The 27,132-nt window shown below is 42.8% G+C and overlaps 1 protein-coding gene across 2 annotated transcripts; it reads right to left on the bottom strand.

The window, feature by feature from the left end:
• Positions 1 to 217: 217 nt before the first annotated feature.
• Positions 218 to 6,836, bottom strand: LOC135516174 (uncharacterized). Of its 2 annotated transcripts, XM_064940268.1 has the most exons (5): positions 6,716 to 6,831; positions 6,178 to 6,468; positions 1,978 to 2,232; positions 1,586 to 1,734; positions 218 to 1,376 (listed from the first exon to the last, which is right to left on the bottom strand). In XM_064940268.1, exons 1-5 carry the CDS (start codon positions 6,780 to 6,782, stop codon positions 1,029 to 1,031), a joined length of 1,110 nt encoding a protein of 369 aa, XP_064796340.1. In that variant the 5' UTR covers positions 6,783 to 6,831; the 3' UTR covers positions 218 to 1,028. The 2 variants fall into 2 exon arrangements, with proteins under 2 accessions (XP_064796340.1, XP_064796341.1); XM_064940269.1 differs by lacking the exon at positions 6,178 to 6,468 and having other exon boundaries at positions 6,716 to 6,836.
• Between the last annotated feature and the right edge of the window lie 20,296 nt (positions 6,837 to 27,132).

Here is a 27,132-nt window from a genome sequence, read left to right on the forward strand (position 1 = left end):
TCAAACACTAGGGACTCGGGCTCGTGGTTAAGTGACTTGACTACATCACTGAGGAGAAGGGTTGCAGACACTCCACTGGATTGGACTGACAGAAGCGATGTATTGACGGACAGTGGGCCTGGATTGACAACACAAATCTTAATGACAGCATCAAGTAAGGACATGTTTAAGGCTAATTTACAGTACACACACACACACACACACTCAAAAGCATGTATACATTGTACACTCAAAAGCATTTATTCAAATACACAATAACAAACACATTCTCACCAGGGTTGGGCTCAATTCTGAACTTTGGAATTGACTCCCATTCAACTCATGAGTTGAAATTCTAATTGAATTGGCCACACCCCACATGATGTATAATTTGAGTTTGAGTGGCAGGGAGTAGAATTGAATTAAGTGCAATTCAAAGAAATTCCACTCAGTCATAGAACATTAGTTTCATTGAATCTGTCATACCTGTATAGTACCTGTGTAGTTCTACCACATAGCCAGCTAGATGTAACAGATCCTACAGAAATTGATTGAAACTTTTCTATTGATATTTGTAAATGCGCTTTCTCATCGATCTTTTACATTGGACATTTCAGTCATTTACCAGCGATTTACATTTAGTGTATTTTAGCCAATTAGATATGGTACTTATTACAAAAATGATAACCAAAAAAAATATGATATACAGTTGATTGATTGTACGTGTCTTTTTATTGCTATTGTTTGGTTGAGCCTGTCATCTCAACCTTCTTTTCAGTTGGTTGAAGATGGGATCAAACACGGGATTCCCATTTTTTTTATTCAGCTGTTTTGTATACATGTATTTTAATAAAGCATGTACATTGCTAATTGATGGAATGATTAATTAAGCAAAATAAGTAAATGTTTTTTTTATATTCAATTTCCCCTCATTCTTCCTCGTTCACAATTTTCCATGTTTTGCTTTTCACTATCTGAGTCTATGGGTCAAGTCTTAGTAAATGTAATAGCAGGGTAACTGTGAGAGGGACGGAGGGGTAGTTTCTCTCCTATTGAGCATCTCTGTCTGGTTTGTTGAGATTATTCCCGTATTTGTACACTGGGCAACACTGTGCTGCTGCTGGTTTCTGTATAGTGCTGTAGATCGATGTAGGGCTCTGCGGCCCTGGTCTGTCTTCTTTTGTAGCGCCCACTTTGTCCACTAGGTGAGACTCTTCTGCAGCTGGTTGCTGCACAGTGCTGTAGACTGTCGCTGACTCTGGCATCTCTTCTGGTGACGGGAGCTCCACTCCTGCAGCTCCTGGTTTCCCTATAGCGACGTAGATAGTTGTTACGTCAGAAGCCCCTGTGTTTTGTGGTCTTGGTCTCTCCCATTGTGGAGCGCTCACTGGGTTGACCTGTTAGGATGTGAGACATTATCAACATTCAAATGATCATTCTTTAAAACATTTTGAGAAACATTTGTTCTTTAACTACTGAAAGTAGTCATTCCCCTCCATGTGACATGACTACGTGGCGATAGAGCTGGGGGGGGAAAAAACACTTTTTGAGATACAAGGTTTTTCCGGGACACTGACAACAGATATATGATGGACAGAGATGGTACCTGCAGTGGCAGCTCGTTTTTACGGGCCCTTCTTCTGGTTGATTTGATGCATCGTATACCAACAAACACAATAATGAGTAGCAATCCAGTAACACTGCCCACAATGATGCCAACTGGGTATTCCGAATCTTTCCCACCCTTCATAATGCCTGTGATGTCGCACACACCCACACACACACACGCACCCACACACACCCACACACACACCCACACACACACACACACCCACACACACACACACACAGACACACCCACACACACACACACAGTTATTCACATTTTCGCTGGAAAATTGTAACAGAATTATGTTAACAGAAATGATATTTTGAAATTGATCTTTTTTTTAACAATGATAGAGGCACAGAAGGTGGAAGCTAGTAAATTGGACTTACATATGTCCTTCATGGGTTGTGAGTTGGTCTCTGCACTGACGTGATTTTTGCCTGTGCACTGGATAGTGCTGTTGTCTTTGGAGATGGTGATATTGACTACGGTGAGTGACTGTTGTGACAGTGTGCACTGTCGCCCGTTACAGACAGACAATGCCCAGACGTCTTTAACAGAACAGTTCACTGTGATGTTACATTGTCCCCTACTTGAGTTGGAGTAGAGAGACACCACCTTCATGACTGGTATGGAAACAGCTTCTACAAGAACCAGTGGAGTTGGAAAAAAGGTTATATTCATGACAACAAGAGTCAGAGGAGTGTGAGGAATCTCCTGTAGTTTAATCCTATAGTAAAACAAAATAATGATTGTGCATAAACCAGTTATAACCAGTGTGTGGGTGAAATCGCTGGGAAAGCAAAGCCACAAACAAGCCATCTTACAACTTTTGTGTTATATAGGCCTAAGCCTGAAACATTAAGAAGACACAGTGGCAGAATAAATTAAACCACACCTTTGTTTCATCCCAAAACCAGAGAGCAACCTGTGTCTGGTCAAGTCCTCAAAGCATATTGCACGTAAGAAACGGTTACATGACCTACAGCATGGTCAAGCAAATTAATGTTTCCAACATTTTGGGACCACAAAACAACTATTGATTTGGAAGGACATAGAGTTAACGCAAGTTGCAAAGAAAACAGCAGCTACCTCCACTATTGCAGTACCATTTCATCATCCTCAACATCATCAAATCACCAATGCTTGGTCTAATACAGTGGCAACTAAAAGACACCAAAAATAATTCAGTTCAATCAACAGTAAGCTAAATATGATGTGGCTGTCCATGGTTCTCATTTCTGCGTGTGCTTGTGTGCGCGAGAGTGTGCGCAAGCGCGTGTTCGTGCAAGTAGAAAAACACATTATGACTCACCCTATGTGAATGCCATTCTCTCTTTCATGTTGACAAAACTGTCTATCACTCTGTCATACAGTAAGTAGTACACACTTTCATTTTTTGTTGTCCTAGGCTACCTGGCTGAAATGCTTGCTTGCTAGCCTAACTTTCTTTCATGGGCAACATTAGCTAGTTAACATTTAGCCTTCTACATCTAGCTACATATTGAACTTCCATCCTCTCAGGCCTGGGGCACAATATATGAATTTGTGGTTGGATCAGAATCGCCATTGTAATCTTTGGCCAGTACGGAGAATTAAGTCAAACCACAAGTCCAAATCCCTATCTCCATTCATGGCTTAATTAGGAAAGGGACCGTTTTAGCTAGCTATAGTGTAACTAGCCACTGGATGACATCAACACACAATGCAATGACCGTAGTTGTCGGAAAATGTGGGAAAACATTTGCAGGAATGTTTATATTGTGTGCAGGGGCATAGGCTTGACTCTGACATTGGGGGAGGGGACATTTTTCTACGGGGATCCGGTGGTATGGCCATGGATTATATTTTTTTGAAACCTGTTTTAAATGCTCATTTCTACTAACTTTTGAGAAAATGATAAAGACAAATATTAACTTACACATGTGAAAAATGTACAAGGCTAAGTGTGGCCTAGCAGAGGGGCACCTACTCTGGTCAATCAGTCTTAGGGGCATGGCTATTCATACTTACTGAATACCAGAGCGATTGTTAATGTGGATATACACTACATGAACAAAAGTATGTGGACACCTGCTCGTCGAACATCTCATTCCAAAATCATGGTTATTAATATGGAGTTGGTCCCCCCTTTGCTACTATAACAGCCTCCACTCTTCTGGGAAGGCTTTACACTAGATGTTGGAATATTACTGCAGGGACTTGCTTCTATTCAGCCACAAGAACATTCGTAAAGTCGGGCACTGATGTTAGGTGATTAGGCCTGGCACACAGTCTGCTTTCCAATTTATCCCAAAGGTGTTCGATGGGGTTGAGGTCAGGGCAGTCAAGTTCTTCCATACCGATTGACAAACCATTTCTGTATAGACCTTGCTTTGTGCACAAGGGCATTGTCATGCTGAAACAGGAAAGGGCCTTCCCCAAACTGTTGCCACAAAGTTGGAATTACAGAATCATCTAGAATGTAATTGTATGCAGTAGTTTTAAGTTTTCCCTTCACTGGAACTAAGGGGCCAAGCCCGAACCATGAAAAACAGCCCCAGACCATTATTCCTCTTCCACCAAACATTACAGTTGGCACATTCTTCTGGCACCCGCCAAACCCAGATCCAACCAATGGCGGCGAGCTTACACCACTCCAGCCGACGCTTGGCATTGCGCGCGGTGATCTTAGGCTTGTGTGTGGCTGCTCTGCCATGGAAACTCATTTCATGAAGCTCCTGACAAACAGTTATTGTGCTGATGTTGCTTCCAGAGGCAGTTTGGAACTTATTAGTGAGTGTTGCAACTGAGGACAGACGACTTTTACGCGCTACGCACTTCAGCACTCAGCAGTTCCGTTCCGTGAGCTTGTGCGACCTACCACTTCGAGGCTGGGACTTGCTCCTAGACATTTCCATTGCACAATACAGCACTTACAGTTGACTGAGGCAGCTCTAGCATGGCAGAAATGTGATGAACTGACTTGTTGGAAAGGTGGCATCCTATAACGATTCCATGTTGAAAGTCACTGAGATCTTCAGTAAGGCCATTCTACTGCCAATGTTTGTCTATAGAGATTGCATGGCTGTGTGCTCGATCTGTCAGCAACAGGTGTGGCTGAAAGAGCCGAATCCACTAATTTGAAGGGGTGTCTGCATACTTTTGTATGTATAGTGTATTCAATTAAACAGCCATTTGGTACTCAGAATGATTCATTTCCCAGTATTTCTCATTTTCCCTAAGTCAGGAATTTTACTTCTGCTTCTACATAGGGTATGGTTTGAAATGTACTGTAATATTCTCAATTTATAATAGTTATTATACTGTAATAATAACCAGCAACATACACAATTGAAAATGTAAGTAGGTATAAAAGGTCAAACGAAATAAATAAATCTCCACTCTACAGAAATATAAAAATGTATTATCATCATGGCTGCCTTTCTCCTGCATGAAGTTAACACATTCAATACACTCTCTAGACCAGGGGTCCTTTTCTAGAATGAGAGCTGCTTTTAAAAAAATCAAACATGTCATGAGCTCCTCATTTTTTTCTAGCTTTCAAACAGGCACATTCTTCTCTTCTCCTCTCCCCTGCAACTCTTCCCCACGTCTTTAGTCTACAAGAGAAAGTGGGTGCACTGTGTTTTCTATCAATATACGTGGTCAAATAATGGTTAATAAATAACTAAGGGGGGCCCTATAAAATATGTGATTTTCTCCCCAAATTATGTTATACATTTTCCCAAATTATGTTTTGTTTCATTTTTCCTGATTTTATATGTTTTTGTTTTTCTCTTTTAAAATTACAATTGTTATTAAAGAAACAACAGAATTTGAGGTTCTAAGTCCATGTCAATGGATAAAGCACACGTTTTTTTAGGTCTTGAAAAAAACTAACAGATTTAGATGAATTGCGCATCTGGCCCTTTAATTGCGCAGCTCGTGAGTGAGTAATGTGCCACTGATGGTTCTGTACTACTGCTGCTAATTTCATGGAAATGTTTGTAAATAACAAATATCAGATACAAATGATATACTACTCATGGTACACTTCTGCCAGGTAAGCCTACTTTGCAATTAACATATAATTGAGAAGGTTTAGGGGGACATATTTCAGTCGACCAACAAGACAGTTATCACATCAACTGGCTACACACGGAGTGATAGACAAACGCGGCACCACACAGACAAACAGGGGCAATATTGCTGGAAATTATTTGTCAGATATTGTGTTAGGTTTGGCTTTTTAAGCCGATAATGGCTAACTAGGGGTGTGATAATGTTAAAGTTGCGATTGTACGATTTGTTTTTGACGGCTAGCGGTTGAACACTTGAAAATTGCATGTCCTTTCAGAATTATTTGGTGAGCTACTCATAGGTGGTATGCGAGCTACTAGTAGCTCCTAATCGACCTGTTGGAGACCACTTCCCTAGAACAAGGATGAGCAACTTTGATGGTGGTGGGGGACACAAAAACATCTGAACTCATCATGAGGGACCAACGTTTTCTCGGGTCTGCTTACTAACATCCATACCCACACACCCAGTCAGAGCCGGCAATAGCCTTTTTGTGGGCCCTCAGTTAAATTTTGAATTATACTCACCCTGTATTGTTACTTTGTACTCAATAAGAGTTTCTAGATGCCATTTTCCAACAGTCAGATAGTAAATTCCACTGTCCGTTTCCTTCAGATTCTTAATGCACAGAGAGTGGTTCACTGGGTTATATTGCACCTTCTCCTTGTATTGAGGAGAGATCTCTTTATTATCAACTATTACATCACTTTTGAATTGCCATTTAAGTTCATGCTCCCTAGGGGATTCAGCAACGGCCAGACACACCAAACCTCCCTTCAACCCATACTTGTCTATTGGCGGAACTTCAGCCCAGGTCCCTATAGAAAAAAAGGAAAAGGTTCACCGGGTGCAATGTTTTTCAGCAGGGGATAAAATACGAATAGCATACTAGGCTAACTATTTACCTCCATATTTTTTCTAATTCCTGACTGTTATTTGACATTTTTCTTTTGTCCTAAAAGCTTATTTCCCTTTGGAAAATACATGTGCACCGTTTATTAAATCTATTTCTAGAAGTCACCTCAACCTTAACTATCTTGAAAAAAAGAAATTGGTATGGGTTACCTGTGAGGATGAATAGAAACCATAAAATGTTCATTGTTTTAGTGTAAGTGATGAAGTCTGGCATCATTCTCTGATCTCTGTCAAGGTTGAGTTACTCAAAACAAACTAAGTAGGTGATGGCAGTTCCCTGCCCTAAATACGATTCTCACAACTTCCCGCCCCCTCAGTTTAAGCTGTAGTGTTAAATGCTCACTTGTAAAACTTATTTTAAGGGGTAGATCAGCTTTAACATGGTGGATAGATTATGGCTTCCATCAATGTAATTGTCTGCATCATTTCCAGTCCCCCATATATATTATTGTAAATATACTGTAATGTGCCTTGCAAAAGTATTCATTCCCCTTGGTGTTTTTCCTATTTTGATGCATTGCAACCTGTAATTTAAATAGATTTTGATTTCTGTCACGCCTTGATCTGTTTCACCTGTTCCTGTGATTGTCTAAACCCCCTCCAGGTGTCGCTTATATTCCCCAGTGTATTTATTCCTGTGTTTCCTGTCTCTCTGTGCCAGTTTGTCTTGTATGTTTAGTCAAGTCAACCAGCGTTGTTTTTCCTGTACTCCTTTTGCTATTCTCTTTTTCTAGTCCTTCTGGTTTTGACCTTTGCCTGTTTCTGGACTTTGTACCCGCCTGCCTGACCATTCTGTCGGCCTTGACCACGAGCCACTCTGTACCTCCTGGACTCTGATCTGGTTTTGACCTTTTGCCTGTCCACGACCAATCTTGCATACCCCTTAGGATTATTAAACATTGAAAGACTCCAACTATCTGCATCCGGGTGTAACGGTTTTCTGTAGGCGAAAGAGAGTTGGACCAAAATGCAGCGTGTAGATTGCGATCCATGTTTAATGAAAACGTAAAACACGAATAAATACAAATACTACAAAAACAAAAAGAATGTAACGAAAACCGAAACAGCCTATAGTAGTGTAAACTAACATAGAGACAGGAACAAGGACACTAAGGACAATCACCCACGAAACACACAAAGAATATGGCTACCTAAAAAGGGTTCCCAATCAGAGACAACGATAATCACCTGACTCTGATTGAGAACCGCCTCAGGCAGCCAATGACTATGCTATACACCCCACACAACCCCAAGACGAAACACACCACAAATAAACCCATGTCACACCCTGGCCTGACCCAATAAATGAAGATAAACATAATAAATATAGACCAGGGCGTGACACCGGGTCTCGCCTTGTGCCTTGATAGATGTCATGTAATGGACATACACAAAATAGTCCAAATTGGTGAAGTGAAATGGAAAACAAAAATGTTTTTCAAAAAACGGAAAACTGGTGCGTGCATATGTATTCACCCCCTTTGCTATGAAGCCTCTAAATAAAATCTGGTGCAACCAATTACCTTCAGAGGTCACGTAATTAGTTCAAGTCCACCTGTGTGCAATCTAAGTGTGACATGATTTCAGTATACAGTGCCTTGCGAAAGTATTCGGCCCCCTTGAACTTTGCGACCTTTTGCCACATTTCAGGCTTCAAACATAAAGATATAATACTGTATTTTTTGTGTGAAGAATCAACAACAAGTGGGCCACAATCATGAAGTGGAACGACATTTATTGGATATTTCAAACTTTTTTAACAAATCAAAAACTGAAAAATTGGGCGTGCAAAATTATTCAGCCCCCTTAAGTTAATACTTTGTAGCGCCACCTTTTGCTGCGATTACAGCTGTAAGTCGCTTGGGGTATGTCTCTATCAGTTTTGCACATCGAGAGACTGAAATGTTTTCCCATTCCTCCTTGCAAAACAGCTCGAGCTCAGTGAGGTTGGATGGAGTACATTTGTGAACAGCAGTTTTCAGTTCTTTCCACAGATTCTCGATTGGATTCAGGTCTGGACTTTGACTTGGCCATTCTAACACCTGGATATGTTTATTTTTGAACCATTCCATTGTAGATTTTGCTTTATGTTTTGGATCATTGTCTTGTTGGAAGACAAATCTCCGTCCCAGTCTCAGGTCTTTTGCAGACTCCATCAGGTTTTCTTCCAGAATGGTCCTGTATTTGGCTCCATCCATCTTCCCATCAATTTTAACCATCTTCCCTGTCCCTGCTGAAGAAAAACAGGCCCAAACCATGATGCTGCCACCACCATGTTTGACAGTGGGGATAGTGTGTTCAGGGTGATGAGCTGTGTTGCTTTTACGCCAACATAACGTTTTGCATTGTTGCCAAAAAGTTCAATTTTGGTTTCATCTGACCAGAGCACCTTCTTCCACATGTTTGGTGTGTCTCCCAGGTGGCTTGTGGCAAACTTTAAACAACACTTTTTATGGATATCTTTAAGAAATGGCTTTCTTCTTGCCACTCTTCCATAAAGGCCAGATTTGTGCAATATACGACTGATTGTTGTCCTATGGACAGAGTCTCCCACCTCAGCTGTAGATCTCTGCATTTCATCCAGAGTGATCATGGGCCTCTTGGCTGCATCTCTGATCAGTCTTCTCCTTGTATGAGCTGAAAGTTTAGAGGGACGGCCAGGTCTTGGTAGATTTGCAGTGTTCTGATACTCCTTCCATTTCAATATTATCGCTTGCACAGTGCTCCTTGGGATGTTAAAAGCTTGGGAAATCTTTTTGTATCTAAATCCGGCTTTAAACTTCTTCACAACAGTATCTCGGACCTGCCTGGTGTGTTCCTTGTTCTTCATGATGCTCTCTGCGCTTTTAACGGACCTCTGAGACTATCACAGTGCAGGTGCATTTATACGGAGACTTGATTACACACAGGTGGATTGTATTTATCATCATTAGTCATTTAGGTCAACATTGGATCATTCAGAGATCCTCATTGAACTTCTGGAGATAGTTTGCTGCACTGAAAGTAAAGGGGCTGAATAATTTTGCACGCCCAATTTTTCAGTTTTTGATTTGTTAAAAAAGTTTGAAATATCCAATAAATGTCGTTCCACTTCATGATTGTGTCCCACTTGTTGTTGATTCTTCACACAAAAATACAGTTTTATATCTTTATGTTTGAAGCCTGAAATGTGGCAAAAGGTCGCAAAGTTCAAGGGGGCCGAATACTTTCGCAAGGCACTGTATATATATATACCTGTTCTGAAAGGCCCCAGAGTCTGCAACACCATTAATCAAGGGGCACCACCATCAAGCGGCACCATGAAGACCAAGGAACTCTCCAAAAAGTTCTGGGACAAAGTTGTGGAGAAGTACAGATCAGGGTTGGGTTATAAAAAAATGTCTGAAACTTTGAACATCCCTCAGAGCACCATTAAATCCATGATTACAAAATTGAAAGAATATGGCACCACAACAAACCTGCCTAGAGAGGGCCACCCACCAAAACTCACGAACCAGGCAAGTAGTGCATAAATCAGATAGGCAACAAAGAGACCAAAGATAACCCTGAAGGATCTGCAAAGTTCCACAGCGGAGATTGGAGTATCTGTCCATATGACCACTTTAAGCCGTACACTCCACAGAGCTGGGCTTTAAGGAAGTGTGGCCAGAAAAAATCCATTGCTTAAAGAAAAAATAAGCAAACACTTTTGGTGTTTGCCAAAAGGCATGTGGGAGACTCCCCAAATATATGGAAGAAGGTACTCTGGTCAGATGAGACTAAAATTGAGCTTTTTGGCCATCAAGGAAAACTCTCTGTCTGGAGCAAACCCAACATATCTCATCACTCCAAGAAACCATCCCCACAGTGAAGCATGGTGGTGGCAGCATCATGCTGTGGGGAGGTTTTTCATTGGCAGGGACTGGGAAACTGGTCAGAATTGAAGAAATGATGGGTGACCTGTTTCAGTCTTCCAGAGATTCGAGACTGGGATGGAGGTTTGCCTTCCAGCAGGACAATGACCCTAATCATACTGCTAAAGTAACACTCGAGTGGTTTAAGGGAAAACATTTAAAAGTATTGGAATGGCCTAGTCAAAGACCAGACCTCAATCCAATTGAGAATCTGTGGTATGACTTAAAGATTGCTGTACACCAGTGGAACCAATATAACTTGAAGGAGCTGGAGCAGTTTTGCCTTGAAGAATGGGTCAAAATCCCAGTGGCTAGATGTTCCAAGCTTAAAGAGACATACCGCAAGAGACTTGCAGCTGTAATTGCTGCAAAGTATTGACTTTGGTGGTGTTAATAGTTATGCACGCTCAAGTTTTCTGTTTTTTCTTGTCTTATTTCTTGTTTGTTTCACAATAAAAAATATTTTGCATCTTCAAAGGTATGTTGTGTAAATCAAATGATACAAACCCCCTCAAAAATATATTTTAATTCCAGGTTGTAAGGCAACAAATAGGAAAAATGTAAAGAGGGGTGAAATCTTTCGCAGGATACTGTAAATATATATATATATATTATTTTTTTCCTTCATTATTTTCCCCTAACCTGTCATGCCCTGGCCATAAGAGAGGCTTTTATTCTCTATTTTGGTTAGGCCAGGGTGTGACTAGGGTGGGCATTCTAGTTTCTTTATTTCTATGTTTTCTATTTCTTTGTTTTTGGCCGAGTGTGGTTCCCAATCAGAGGCAGCTGTCTATCGTTGTCTCTGATTGGGAATCATACTTAGGCAGCCTTTTACCCACCTGTTGTTTTGTGGGTAGTTGTTTCGTGTCATTACCTGACAGAACTGTGCGCTTTCGTTTTTTCATTTTGTTATTTTGTTCAAGTGTGTTTTGGTAAATAAATAATCATGAACACTTTCACTCACGAGAGCTGGAACATAACCCTACAATCCCTCCCGTAATTGGAGTAAACTAATGGACAACAACATTTAGTCTTCTACCTCCAGCATACATAGTTTTTACATTTTATGGACACAGTATATTTTACAATAGTTATTTTTTGTTTGTTTTTAGTCCCATTCTTCAGCTCCAATCAATCCCTCCCATCTAGCTCTAAACACCATCCAGTTTTGATTTCTATTTGCCATATTTTTCAAAAGTGCTGTTTCACAAAGGTTCTGATCTTTTCTTTTCTCATAGCATCACAACTCAGGATATGACCCAGGTGCAGACAGGAGGCATCAGTTATCAATCATTTATTATAGTATGGGGCAAAGGGCAGCTCGAGAACAGGCAGAGGTTCGTAATCAGGTCAGTCAGGCAGGTACAGGATAGCAGGCAGGCTTGGGGTCAGGGCAGGCAGAGGTTTGTAATCAGGTCAGAGTCAGGCAGGTATAGGATGGCAGGCAGGCTTGGGGTCAGAACCGGGAAACCAACACTTGAGAAATAGGAAAACGGGAAAGCACGCTGGTAAGACCTGACAAGACAGGGTGAACTGGCAACAGACAAACAGAGAGCACAGGTATAAATGCTCAGGAGTTAATGGGGAAGATGGGTGTAACGGCTTTCTGTAGGTGAAGGAGATTCGGACCAAAATGCGGCGTGGCTATTGAGATTCATGTTTAATGAAAAAACACACTAAACACAAACACTACAAAACAATAAACGTAACGAAAACCGAAACAGCCTAATACTGGTGCAAACTAGTACACGACAGACATAAGGACAGGAAAAGGAACAAAAGGACTATCACCCACGAAACACTCAAAGAATATGGCTGCCTAAATATGGTTCCCAATCAGAGACAACGATAAACACTTGCCTCTGATTGAGAACCACTTCAGACAGCCATAGACTAATCTAGAACACCCCACTAAGCTACAATCCCAATACCTATGAAAAAACCCAAGACAAAACACACCACCTACAAAAACCCATGCCACACCCTGGCCTGACCAAATAAATAAAGAAAACACAAAATACTAAGACCAGGGCGTGACAGAACCCCCACCCCCCCAGGTGCGTACTCCCGGCCGCACACCAAAACCCATAGGGGAAGGTCCGGGTGGGCGTCTGTCCACGGTGGCGGCTCCGGCGCAGGACGTGGACCCCACTCTAACAAAGTCTTAGTCCATTTTCCTCTCGTCCTTAGATAGGCGACCCTCGCCGCCGACCTTGGCCTAGTAGTCCTCACCCAGGACCCCACTGGACTGAGGGGCAGCCGGCTTCATGGCATTTGGCTCGACGCTCACTCTAGCCCGGCCGATACGCGGAGCTGGAATATACCGCACCGGGCTATGCACCCGCACTGGGGACACCGTGCGCACCACAGCATAACACGGTGCCTGCCCGGTCTCTCTAGCCCCCCGGTAACCACAGGAAGTTGGCGTAGGTCTCCTACCTAGCGTCGCTATACTCCCTGTGAGCCTCCCCCCAATACATTTTTGGGGCTGCCTCTTCATACCAGCTCCTCTCCGCTTTTTCCGCCTCATGTTCTTCCTTGGGGCAGCAATATTCTCCAGGCTGTGCCCAGGGTCCTTCTCCGTCTAGGATTTCCTCCCAAGTCCAGAAATCCTTATTTCGTAAAAGCACAAAGACAGGTGAAACCAATCAGGGTGTGACACAGATTCTACATATTGTAAATTAAAAGTAAACATTTTTGCTAAGAGTATTATTATATTATTGATCGATTGACTATTACTTTTTAAATCACCCAGCAGTGGTATTTGTAGTGGGGGATATAACTTGGCAGGGGGTCTGGGGCTCCTCCCATTTTTGGGGGCATCTACAGCACATTTTCTGCATTTCTACACAATATAATATGGCCCATGGCCCTTCTTACTGTCTCTATTTACAACAACAAAAAGTAAGCAAACATGCCCACAGTTCGGTCATTAAATATATATATATAAATATGTTTAAGTGATTGATAAGACTAGATCCATGATATTTCAAGAATAAATATTTTGTTGCTCCTTTAACCAATAGCCAAACAAATGAAAAACTCTCACAAATAAAGTACAAAGACAACGTTTGATTGTCTTTAAGACATCCTCTATATCAAATTTCAGCCAGACCGCCCAGCCAACCCGAGCCGCCTACATGCTCGACCCCCACCAGTCTAATCAATAACTCAACTCTCTCCCCAACACAACTTCCTTCACATATTTGTTTTATGTCTCGGCAGAAAATGTTGTAGTTGGGTATGGAAATCTCAGAAACAATTCTTACTTTTAAAAATCCATCTTTCCAGAAACAAGTCTCTCACTGTTGATGCTTGCTATAGACTACCCTCTGCCCCCAGCTGTGCCCTGGACACCATATGTGAATTGATTGCCCCCCCACATCTATCCTCAGAGCTCGTGCTGCTAGGTGACCTAAACTGTGACATGCTTAACACCCCGGCCATCCTACAATCTAAGCTTGATGCCCTCAAGCAGCCCTGCGCGCCCCACAGCAACTGGCCCAAACCTTCCGCACTTCTCCTTCACCCAAACCAGATAGCTGATGTTCTGAAAGAGCTGCAAAATCTGGACATCTATAAATCATCCAGGCTAGACAATCTGGACTCTCTCTTTCTAAAATTATCTGCCAAAATTGTTGCAACCCCTATTACTAACCTGTTCAATCTCTTTCGTATCATCTGAGATTCCCATAGATTGGAAAGCTGCCGCAGTCACCCCCCTCTTCATAGGGGGGGACACTCTAGACCCAAACAGCTACAGACCTATATCTATTCTACCCCTGCCTTTCTAAGGTCTTCGAAAGCCTAGTTAACAAACAGATTACCGACCATTTCGAATAACACCGTACAATCTCCACTATGGAATCTGGTTTCAGAACTTGTCATGGGTGCACCTCAGCCACGCTCAAGGTCCTAAACTATATCATAACCGCCATCGATAAGAGACATTACTGTGCAGATGTATTCATCGACCTGGCTAAGGCTTTCGATCAAGGCTTTCAATCACAACATTCTTATTGGCAGACTCAACAGCCTTGGTTTCTCAAATGACTGCCTTGCCTGTGTCACGAACCGGCTCAAAGCCCGTAACAAAAAGTGAGACAACGTGGAGATAAAGAATAACAAAATATATTTATTAACTGAAGTAAAGTAAATACAATTAACAATGGTGTGTGCTTAGTCAGTAGTCAGTAGTGTAAGTGAGTGGTCGCTTGTATACATGTTATAATGAGGGGTCTTGAAAGGTGCCAACGCAAACAAACCAAATAGCTACAAAAAATACCACAACCAAAATCTGTCTGTGTCTGCATTGAGAGAGTTTCCTCCGTGAATGGTGAAGTGATGTATTTATCCTGGGCTCAGGTGTGTCCCATTTCTCTGACGACCCTGCCGGCTCAGCCCACTGGCATGCTATTAAGGAAAACAAGAGCAAAGAGAAAGAATTCAGCAGACAGAGTGGGAGGGTCGTCACACCTGGCTCACCAACTACATCTCTGATAGAGTTCAGAATCAAATCGGAGGGCCTGTTGTCTGGACCTCTGGCAGTCTCTATTGGGGTGCCACAGGGTTCAATTCTCAGGCCAACTCTCTTCTCTGTATACATCAAAAATGTCGGTCTTGCTGTTGGTGATTCTTTGATCCACCTCTACGCAGACAATACCATTCTGTATACATCTGGCCCTTCTTTGGACACTGTGTTAACTAACCTCCAGATGAGCTTCAATGCCATACAACTCTCCTTCCGTGGCCTCCAACTGCTCTTAAATGCAAGTAAAACTAAATGCATGCTCTTCAACCGATCGCTGCCCGCACCTGCCCGCCCGTCCAGCATCACTACTCTGGACGGTTCTGACTTAGGTATTTGTAGTTGTCCACATATTCTAGGTGTCTGGTTAGACTCCTTCCAGACTCACATTAAACATCACCAATCCAAAATTATATCTAGAATCGGCTTCCTATTTAGCAACAAAGCATCCTTCACTCATGTTGCCAAACATACTCTCGTAAAACTGACCATCCTACCGATCCTCTACTTCGGCAATGTAATTTACAAAATAGCCTGCAACACTCCACTCAACTAATTTGATGCAGTCTATCACAGTGCCATACGTTTTGTCACCAAAGCCCCATTATACTAGCCACCACTGCGACTTGTATGCTCTCGTTGGCTGGCCCTCGCTTCATACTCGTCGCCAAACTCACTGGCTCCAGGTCATCTACAAGTCTCTGCTAGGTAAAGCCCCGCCTTATCTCAGCTCACTGGTCACCATAGCAGCACCCACCCGTAGCATGCGCTCCAGCAAGTATATCTCGCTGGTCACCCCCAAAGCTAATTCTTCCTTTGGCCGCCTCTCCATCCAGTCCTCTGCTGCCAATGACTGACTGGAACGAACTGCAAAATTCAATAAAGCTGGGGACTCTTACTTCCCTCACTAACTTTAAGCACCAGCTGTCAGAGCAGTTCACAGATCTCTGCACCTGTACGTAGCTCATCTGTAAATTAGCCCATCCAATCTACTTCATCCCCATACTGTGTTTAGATTAATGTTGCTCCTTTGCACCCCAGTATCTCTACTTGCACATTCATCTTCTGCACATTCTACCATTCCAGTGTTTAATTGCTATATTGTAATTACTGTAACGCGGTTCTTCTAACTCCTCCTCTGACGAAGAGGTGGAACAAGGATCGGACCAAAATGCAGCGTGGTTCGTTCGATACATCTTAAATGATGAAGTAAACACGAACAATACAAAACAACAAACGTCAAAAACCGAAACAGCCCTGACTGGTGCAACAAACACAGAGACAGGAACAATCACCCACCAACACACAGTGAAACCCAGGCTACCTAAATATGGTTCCCAATCAGAGACAATGACTAACACCTGCCTCTGATTGAGAACCGTATCAGGCCAGACATAGAAATAGACAAACAAGACATCCAACATAGAATGCCCACTCAGATCACACCCTGACCAACCAAAACATAGAAACATACAAATAAACTATGGTCAGGGTGTGACAATTACTTCGTCACCATGGCCTATTTATTGCCTTTCCTCTCTTATCCTACCTCATTTGCACATGCTGTATATAGATTTTTCTACTCTATTACTGATTGTGTCTTTGTTTATTCCATGTGTAAGTCTGTGTTGTTGTATGTGTCTAACTGCTTTTCTTTATCTTGGCCAGGTCGCAGTTGCAAATGAGAACTTGTTCTCAACTAGCTTACCTGGTTAAAACCTCTTGATACTCCCCATCCCGGATCCGGGATCGTGAATAAAGCCTCAGGCTCATTAGAATAACGCAACGTTAACGATTTCTGAAAATCGCAAATAAAATGAAAATAATGCGCCTGCTCTCAAGCTTAGCCTTTTCTTAACAACACTGTCATCTCAGATTTTCAAAATATGCTTTTGAACCATAGAAAATCACTAATTTGTGTAAGAGTATGCTAAGCTAGCTTAGCATTTTGAGTAGCATTTAGCACGCAACATTTTCACAAAAACCAGATAACCAAATAAATAAAATCATTTACCTTTGAAGAGCTTCGGATGTTTTCAATGAGGAGACTCTCAGGTACATAGCAAATGTTCAGTTTTTCCTGAACGGATCTTTGTGTAGGAGAAATCGCTCCGTTTTGTACATCACATTTGGCTACCGAAACGAACCGAAAATTCAGTCACCAAAACGTCAAACTTTTTCCGAATTAACTCCATAATATCGACCGAAACATGGCAAACGTTGTTTAGAGTCAATCCTCAAGGTGTTTTTTCACATATCTCCTCATTGATATGCAGTTCGTGGAAGCCTGCTTTCCCCTCAGAATCGCATGGAAAAATACCAGCAGCTGAAAAAGACGCACCAATTTCGACGGAGGACACCGGGCGGACACCTGGAAAATGTAGTCTCTTATGCTCATTCCTCTCGCATTCACAGCCATATAAGGAGACAATGGAAAACGGAGCCTCAAAAATCCTGCTGGTTTCCTGGTTGCCGTTTCATCTTGGTTTTGCCTGTAGCTCCCGTTCTAGGGAACTCACAGACAATATCTTTGCAGTTCTGGAAAATTCAGAGTGTTTTCTTTCCACAGCTATCAATTATATGCATAGTCGAGCATCTTTTTGTGACAAAATATCTTGTTTAAAAAGGGAACGTTTTTCATCCAAAAATGAAATTGCACCCCTAGAGTTTCAAGAGGTTAAATAAAGGTGAAATAAAAATAAATAAATAAAAGAGCCAGAGTGACAACAGTACTGTCCCCCAGGGCCAGGACTGAGCAGCCCAGCAGCTAGGGATTGCCTGAATCTCCTCTGACGTGGGCATGTTTTCAATACAGACTATGAAGGTTGCATAGTATACCCTTAATCTTAAAACAAATCTAGTCATACTGTACATAACTTTACATTTCTTCCATACATTGTGGGAGGATAACTAACTTTCCAATTAATGGCAATGCATTTATTAGCCACTATAAATGGTAGGTTGCACAGTTTCTTCTGATAACAGTCTCCTGTATCAACATTTCCAAGCAAACAAAACTAAGGAGGAGGGAGAATCTGTAGACTTGTTGAGATAAAAAAAAAAACATACTCTTTGTCAGACTTAAAATAGCATCTGGCTTGTCCAGAGTTTGCTGGACAGAGAGAATAAAGTGTTGTAACTAAAAATTCACCTCACCTCTGTCACCTACTGGTCTTCCTGGCTGCCTGACCCTGCTGAGACCCCTGTCACCATCGGATACTCCTAAAATGAGGCATGACAAAGAATTACCTTGGTGTACATTTATACATTATATTATCCAAGAATATAATTAATGGTTCAATAATTGAAATGACCATCATTCCCAGATCCCAGACAGTAGCTTAAAGCTTAAGCAGCTGTCCTGTAGCTATTGTTGTCACACCCTGATCTAATTCACCTGTCTTTGTGCTTGTCTCCACCCCCTCCAGGTGTTTCCCATCTTCCCCATTATCCCCAGTGTATTTATACCTGTGTTCTCTCTTTGTTTGTTGCCAGTTCATTTTGTTTGTCAAGCCTACCAGCGGTTTTCCCTTGCTCCTGTCTTTGTTCTAGTTTTCTCAGTTTTGACGTTTCTGACTTGCAGACTTGTTTACGTGTTGCTGTGCGTTTTGTTACCAACCTTACTTTGCTATCTGACAACTTTACGGTTTTTACTTTTTAATTAACGTTTATATTTTTGGTTTTTCCCCTCACTCAACTTTTTTTCATTCAACATTTTCACTCCCGGACGCTTTATCTGGACATGGTTGGTCAGGGCCTCCAAAAGCCGACGCTAAGTAGTAACATTAACATTATGCCTTCTAATTGCAGTCGCTCTACTCATAATATACAGGAGAACGATCTGTGCTACTAGCCCAGCTTCAGATGCAAGCGTTAGGCAAGGGACATTTCAGTGTAGGAAAGGATGAAACAGTGTCTGTGCCACCAGTAAGTACAGATAGTAACGTTAGTATAAATCCCCTCGCACGGTCCCCGCAGCCGGACAACTTTCTCACGGTTTCTGGAGGGAAATGCTGTAGGAATGCTCAACTGGTGTCGCTCATTCAGCCGACAGAAACTTTCAACCGGTTTTCCCCATTAAGAAATGAGTCGGAGTCAGAGGCCGAGCCTTCTCTTGTCTCTACTCCTCCCGTTACGGGGGCTGAGACGCCGACACTTCCCACCATTAGCTCTGACAAATTGAAAATTCTAGTCATTGGCGACTCCATTACCCGCAGTATTAGACTTAAAACTAATCATCCAGCGACCATACACTGTTTACCAGGGGGCAGGGCTACCGACGTTAAGGATAATCTGAAGATGGTGCTGGCTAAAGCTAAAACTGGCGAGTACAGAGATATTGTTATCCACGTCGGCACCAACGATGTTAGGATGAAATGGTCAAAAGTCACCAAGCACAACATAGCTTCATCGTGTAAATCAGCTAGAAAGATGTCGGCATCGAGTAATTGTCTCTGGCCCCCTCCCAGTTAGGGGGAGTGATGAGCTCTATAGCAGTCTCACAACTCAATCGCTGGTTGAAAACTGTTTTCTGCCCCTCCCAAAAAATAGAATTTGTAGATAATTGTCCCTCTTTCTGGAACTCACCCACAAACAGGACCAAGCCTTACCTGCTGAGGAGTGACGGATTCCATCCTAGCTGGAGGGGTGCTCTCATCTTATCTATCAACATAGACAGGGCTCTAGCTCCACAATGAAATAGCAGACCAGGCAGCAGGCTGTTAGCCAGCCTGGCAGCTTAGTGGAGTCTGCCTAGGTTGGGCAAAACTAAACAGTGTTCTCCTTAGCAATCTCACTAGGATAAAGACCTCCTCCATTCCTGTCATTATTGAAAGAGATCGTGATACCTCACATCTCAAAATAGGGCTACTTAATGTTAGATCCCTTACTTTAAAGGCAATTATAGTCAATGAACTAATCACTGATCATAATCTTGTTGTGATTGGCCTGACTGGAACATGGCTTAAGCCTGATGAATTTACTGTGTTAAATGAGGCCTCACCTCCTGGCTACACTAGTGACCATATCCCCCGTGCATCCCGCCAAGGTGGAGATGTTGCTAATATTTACGAAAGAAAATTTCAATTTACAAAAAAAAGATGACGTTTTAGTCTTTTGAGCTTCTAGTCATGAAATCTATGCAGCCTACTCAATCACTTTTTATAGCTACTGTTTACAGGCCTCCTGGGCCATATACAGTGTTCCTCATTGAGTTCCCTGAATTCCTATCAGACCTTGTAGTCATAGCAGATAATATTCAAATTTTTGGTGACTTTAATATTCACAAGGAAAAGTCGACAGACCCACTCCAAAAGGCTTTCGGAGCCATCGAGTGGGTTTTGTCCAACATGTCTCTGGACATACTCACTGTCACAGTCATACTCTGGACCTAGTTTTGTCCCATGGAATAAATGTTGTGGATCTTAATGTTTTTCCTCATAATCCTGGACTATCGGACCACCATTTTATTATGTTTGCAATTGCAACAAATAATCTGCTCAGACCCCAAACAAGGAACATCAAAGTCGTGCTATAAATTCACAGACCACACAAAGATTCCTTGATGTCCTCCCAGACTCCCTCTGTCTACCCAAGGACGTCAGAAGACAAAAAATCAGTTAACCACCTAACTGAGGAACTCAATTTAACCTTGCGCAATACCCTAGATGCAGTTGCACCCATAAAAACATTTCTCATTAGAAACTCCCTGGTATACAGAAAATACCCGAGCTCTGAAGCAAGCTTCCAGAAAATTGGAACGGAAATGGCGCCACACCAAACTGGAAGTATTACGACTAGCTTGGAAAGACAGTACCGTACAGTATCGAAGAGTCCTCAACGCTGCTCGATCATCCTATTTTTCCAACTTAATTGAGGAAAATAAGAACAATACAAAATGTCTTTTTGATACTGTTGCAAAGCTAACTAAAAAGCAGCATTCCCCAAGAGAGGATGGCTTTCACTTCAGCAGTAATAAATTCATGAACTTCTTTGTGGAAAATATCATGATTATTAGAAAGCAAATTACGGACTCTTTAAATCTGCGTATTCCTTCAAAGCTCAGTTGTCCGGAGTCTGTACAACTCTGCCAGGACCTAGGATCAAGAGAGACACTCAAGTGTTTTAGTACTACACTGCTCAAAAAAATAAAGGGAACACTTAAACAACACAATGTAACTCCAAGTCAATCACACTTCTGTGAAATCCAACTGTCCACTTCGGAAGCAACACTGATTGACAATGAATTTCACATGCTGTTGTGCAAATGGAATAGACAACAGGTGGAAATTATAGGCAATTAGCAAGACACCCCCAAAAAAGGAGTGGTTCTGCAAGTGGTGACCACAGACCACTTCTCAGTTCCTATGCTTCCTGGCTGATGTTTTGGTCACTTTTGAATGCTGGCGGTGCTTTCACTCTAGTGGTAGCATGAGACTGAGTCTACAACCCACACAAGTGGCTCCGGTAGTGCAGCTCATCCAGGATGGCACATCAATGCGAGCTGTGGCAAAAAGGTTTGCTGTGTCTGTCAGTGTAGTGTCCAGAGCATGGAGGCGCTACCAGGAGACAGGCCAGTACATCAGGAGACGTGGAGGAGGCCGTAGGAGGGCAACAACCCAGCAGCAGGACCGCTACCTCCGCCTTTGTGCAAGGAGGAGCAGGAGGAGCACTGCCAGAGCCCTGCAAAATGACCTCCAGCAAGCCACAAATGTGCATGTGTCTGTTCAAACGGTCAGAAACAGACTCCACGAGGGTGGTATGAGGGCCCGACGTCCACAGGTGGGGGTTGTGTTTACAGCCCAACACTGTGCAGGACGTTTGGCATTTGCCAGAGAACACCAAGATTGGCAAATTCACCACTGGCGCCCAGTGCTCTTCACAGATGAAAGCAGGTTCACACTGAGCACATGCAACAGACGTGACAGAGTCTGGAGATGCCGTGGAGAACGTTCTGCTGCCTGCAACATCCTCCAGCATTACCGGTTTGGCGGTGGGTCAGTCATGGTGTGGGGTGGCATTTCTTTGGGGGGCCGCACAGCCCTCCATGTGCTCGCCAGAGGTAGCTTGACTGCCATTAGGTACTGAGATGAGATCCTTAGACCCCTTGTGAGACCATATGCTGGTGCGGTTGGCCCTGGGTTCCTCCTAATGCAAGACCATGCTAGACCTCATGTGGCTGGAGTGTGTCAGCAGTTCCTGCAAGAGGAAGGCATTGATGCTATGGACTGGCCCGCCCGTTCCCCAGACCTGAATCAAATTTAGCACATCTGGGACATCATGTCTTGCTCCATCCACCAATGCCACGTGGCACCACAGACTTCAGTACAGGTCTGGGAGGAGATCACTCATGAAGACCATCCGCCACCTCATCAGGAGCATGCCCAGGCATTGTAGGGGGGTCATACAGGCACGTACAGGCCACACACACTACTGAGCCTCATTTTGACTTGTTTTAAGGACATTACATTAAAGTTGGATCAGCCTGTAGTGTGGTTTTCCACTTTAATTTTGAGTGACTCCAAATCCAGACCTCCATGGGTTGATAAATTTGATTTCCATTGATAATTTTTGTGTGATTTTGTTGTCAGCACATTCAACTATGTAAAGAAAAAAGTATTTAATAAGAATATTTCATTCATTCAGATCTAGGATGCGTTATTTTAGTGTTCCCTTTATTTTTTGAGCAGTGTACATCTCTTGACACAATGATGAAAATAAGCATGACCTCTAAACCTTCAAGCTGCATACTGCACCCTATTCCAACTAAACTACTGAAAGAGCTGCTTCCTGTGCTTGGCCCTCCTATGTTGAACATAATTAACGGCTCTCTATCCACCAGATGTGTACCAAACTCACTAAAAGTGGCAGTAATAAAGCCTCTCTTGAAAAAGCCAAACCTTGACCCAGAAAATATAAAAAACTATCGGCCTATATCGAATCTTACATTCCTCTCCAAAAATGTAGAAAAGGCTGTTGCGCAGCAACTCACTGCCTTCCTGAAGACCAACAGTGTATACGAAATGCTTCAGTCTGGTTTTAGACCCCATCATAGCACTGAGACTGCACTTGTGAAGGTGGTAAATTACCTTTTAATGGCATCAGACCGAGGCTTTGCATCTGTCCTCGTGCTCCTAGACCTTAGTGCTGCTTTTGTTACCATCGTTCACCACATTCTTTTGGAGAGATTGGAAACCCAAATTGGTCTACACGGACAAGTTCTGGCCTGGTTTAGATCTTATCTGTCGGAAAGATATCAGTTTGTCTCTGTGAATGGTTTGTCCTCTGACAAATCAACTGTACATTTCGGTGTTCCTCAAGGTTCCGTTTTAGGACCACTATTGTTTTCACTATATATTTTACCTCTTGGGGATGTCATTCGAAAACATAATGTTAACTTTCACTGCTATGCAGATGACACACAGCTGTACATTTCAATGAAACATGGTGAAGCCCCAAAATTGCCCTCGCTAGAAGCCTGTGTTTCAGACATAAGGAAGTGGATGACTGCAAATGTTCTACTTTTATACTCGGACAAAACAGAGATGCTTGTTCGAGGTCCCAAGAAACAAAGAGATCTTCTGTTGAATCTGACAATTAATCTTAATGGTTGTACAGTCGTCTCAAATAATACTGTGAAGGACCTCAGCGTTACTCTGGACCCTGATCTCTCTTTTGATGAACATATCAAGACTGTTTCAAGGACAGCTTTTTCCATCTACATAACATTGCAAAAATCAGAAACTTTCTGTCCAAAAATGATGCAGAAAAATTAATCCATGCTTTTGTTCTTCTAGGTTAGACTACTGCAATGCTCTACTTTCTGGCTTCCCGGATAAGGCACTAAATAAACTTCAGTTAGTGCTAAATACGGCTGCTTGACTCCTGACTAGAACCAAAAACATTTATCATTACTCCAGTGCTAGCCTCCCTACACTGGCTTCCTGTCAAGGCAAGGGCTCAATTCAAGGTTTTACTGCTAACCTACAAAGCATTACATGGGCTTGCTCCTACCTATCTCTCTGATTTGGTCCTGTCGTACATACCTGCACGTACGCTACGGTCACAAGACGCAGGCCTCCTAATTGTCCCTAGAATTTCTAAGCAAACAGCTGGAGGCAGGGCTTTCTCCTATAGAGCTCCATTTTTATGGAACGGTCTGCCTACCAATGTGAGAGACGCAAACTCAGTCTCAACCTTTAAGTCTTTACTGAAGACTCATCTCTTCAGTGGGTCATATGATTGAGTGTAGTCTGGCCCAGGAGTGTGAAGGTGAACGGAAAAGCTCTGGAGCAACGAACCACCCTTGCTGTCTCTGCCTGGCCGGTTCCCCTCTTTCAACTGGGATTCTCTGCCTCTAACCCTATTACAGGGGCTGAGTCACTGGCTTACTGGTGCTCTTTCATGCCGTCCCTAGGAGGGGTGCGTCACTTGAGTGGGTTGAGTCACTGATGTGATCTTCCTGTCTGGGTTGGCGCCCCCCATTGGGTTGTGCCGTGGCGGAGATATTTGTGGGCTATACTCGGCCTTGTCTCAGGATGGTAAGTTGGTGGTTGAAGATATCCCTCTTGTCGTGTGGGGGCTGCCCTTTGGCAAAGTGGGTGGGGTTATATTCTTCCTGTTTGGCCCTGTCCGGGGGTATCATCGGATGGGGCCACAGTGTCTCCTGACCCCTCCTGTCTCAGCCTCCAGTATCTATGCTGCAATAGTCTGTGTCGGGGGGCTAGGGTCAGTTTGTCATATATTGAGTACTTCTCGTGTCTTATCCGGTGTCCTGTGTGAATTTAACTATGCTCTCTCTAATTCTTTATTTTTTTCTCTCGGAGGACCTGAGCCCTAGGACCATGCCTCAAGACTACCTGGCATGATGACTCCTTGCTGTCCCCAGTCCAGCTGGCTGTGCTGCTGCTCCAGTTTCAACTGTTCTGCCTGTTATTATTATTTGACCATGCTGGTCATTTATGAACATTTGAACATCTTGGCCATGTTCTGTTATAATCTCCACCTGGCACAGCCAGAAGAGGACTGGCCACCCTTCATAGCCTGGTTCCTCTCTAGGTTTCTTCCTGGGTTTTGGCCTTTCTAGGGAGTTATTCCTAGCCAACGTGCTTCAACACTCTCATTGCTTGTTGTTTGGGGTTTTAGGCTGGGTTTCTGTACAGCACTTTGAGATATCAGCTGATGTACGAAGGGCTATATAAATACATTTGATTTGCCTGCCAGCTGTTCTGTACCATTGTCACACCACCCTGGATTATTGACCTCTGCCTGCCCTGACCTCGGACTGCCTGCCATTCGGCACCTTATGGACTGATCTGGATTAGTGACTTCTAGCTGCTCTTGACCTGTCATTTTGCCTGCCCCCTGTTCTAGTAATACACGTTTGTTACTTCGGCACTGTCTGCATCTGGGTCTTCTCCTGAAATGTGATAATTGTAGGTGTACCCAGCAAATCAAGACGGAACCTTTTATCTTTCACTGAATATACTGCAAATTTCACCTGCGCTCTGTAGACTGGTCTTCCCTGGCTGTCTGACACTGCTGTCACCATCTGATCCTGCTAAGACATGATGCTTGCGACAGATCATTGCGGTGCAGTCAGCATTTTTCATGCTTCCGGAGGGAGCGGGCGGTCAGACGATTTTTGGATGTAAATATTTTTGTTGTCCTACAGATTATTATTTGAGGTACTTTTTCGTGATATCCAATTGGTAGTTTTACAGTTTTGTACCATCGCTGCAACTCCAGTACGTACTCGAGAGGCAAAGGTCGAGAGCCATGCGTCCTCCGAAACAGAGCCACACTGCTTCTTGACACACTGCCCCCTTAACCCAGAAGCCAGCCACACCAATGTGTCTGAGGAGAGTCAGTATGCCAGCGCCCAACCCCCACAAGTAGTCTCTAGAGAGCAATGGGACCAGGACATCCCAGCCAGCCAAACCCTCCACTAACCTGGTCGACGCTGGGTCAATTGTGCACCGCCTCATGGGTCTCCCAGTCAGCTGTGATACAGCCCGGGAACAAACCCTGATCTGGGGTGATTCCTGAAAGCAAATAAAATGCAATAAAATGCAAATTAATTACTTAAAAATCATACAATATGATTTTCTGGATTTTTGTTATAGATTCCGTCTCTCACAGTTGAAGAGTACCTATGATAAAAATGACAGACTTATACATGCTTTGTAAGTAGGAAAACCTGCAAAATCAGCAGTGTATCAAATACTTGTTCTCCCCACTGTTTGTTCAGTTTGGGTTGAAAGGGAGAGTTGAAAAGACGTCTTTTTTTGTGTCGTTGAAAAGACACCTATAAAAAGACGTCTGTCTACGGCCCATTTCGGTTGAAAGTGAAAGTTGAAAAGATGTCTTTTTCAGGTCGTTGTTTTATTGACTTGTAAAGAACATAATGTCAATGTAGCCTATACACATGGACGCAATAACCCAAAATAAATTCTGTAATTTTTTATTTATTAACAATCACGCTATTCATTACATTACTCCAGTATTTGCATGAACCATTCAGTCAAATAATGCTATCTAGTACAGAGATGACAGACAAAATATATTTAAGTTCAAATTAATAAAATGTATTATATTCATTGAATAATCATCCATCAAAATGATAGATATTGTTTTGCTGCGTTAGCAACGGCCCTGTGTGGTGGTGACGTGGAAACCACCACCCACGGCTCTACCAGGAGCATGCTTGAGGTGGTCTTCCCCGCACCTCGAACATAATGGTCAGTGGTCTTGCTGTTCCATTTCTTGACTGCAGCTGTAACACCAAAATTAATACAGTAAGTTATAGAAAAGACTAATGGATATGGAGCATCTTACAGGTTCCCCACGGCACTTAAATCAGCATTCACACTTTTTTGTGTCGCGTAGTAGTAATGATAATGTATTACATTAATTCTGAATCAATTAGAAGTGGATAAATGTGTTTGCTTTTCCGTGTCTATCAAAGACAAAAAGCAGTTTACAAGATACGTTTGCTTAAAGTTGTTCTTCTCGGGCTGACCATTGATTATGGCCGGGCTCAAACTTGCACAAAGTGTTGAAAAGACGAGGGCCTGTTTGAATGGCGCAAGCTGTATCTTTCACTCCTCCCTAATATGCCTTTATAATCACATTCATTGGTAAACTCT

Source organism: Oncorhynchus masou, chromosome 27 (genome assembly GCF_036934945.1).
Source record: "Oncorhynchus masou masou isolate Uvic2021 chromosome 27, UVic_Omas_1.1, whole genome shotgun sequence".
Classification (NCBI taxonomy): Eukaryota; Metazoa; Chordata; class Actinopteri; order Salmoniformes; family Salmonidae; genus Oncorhynchus; species Oncorhynchus masou.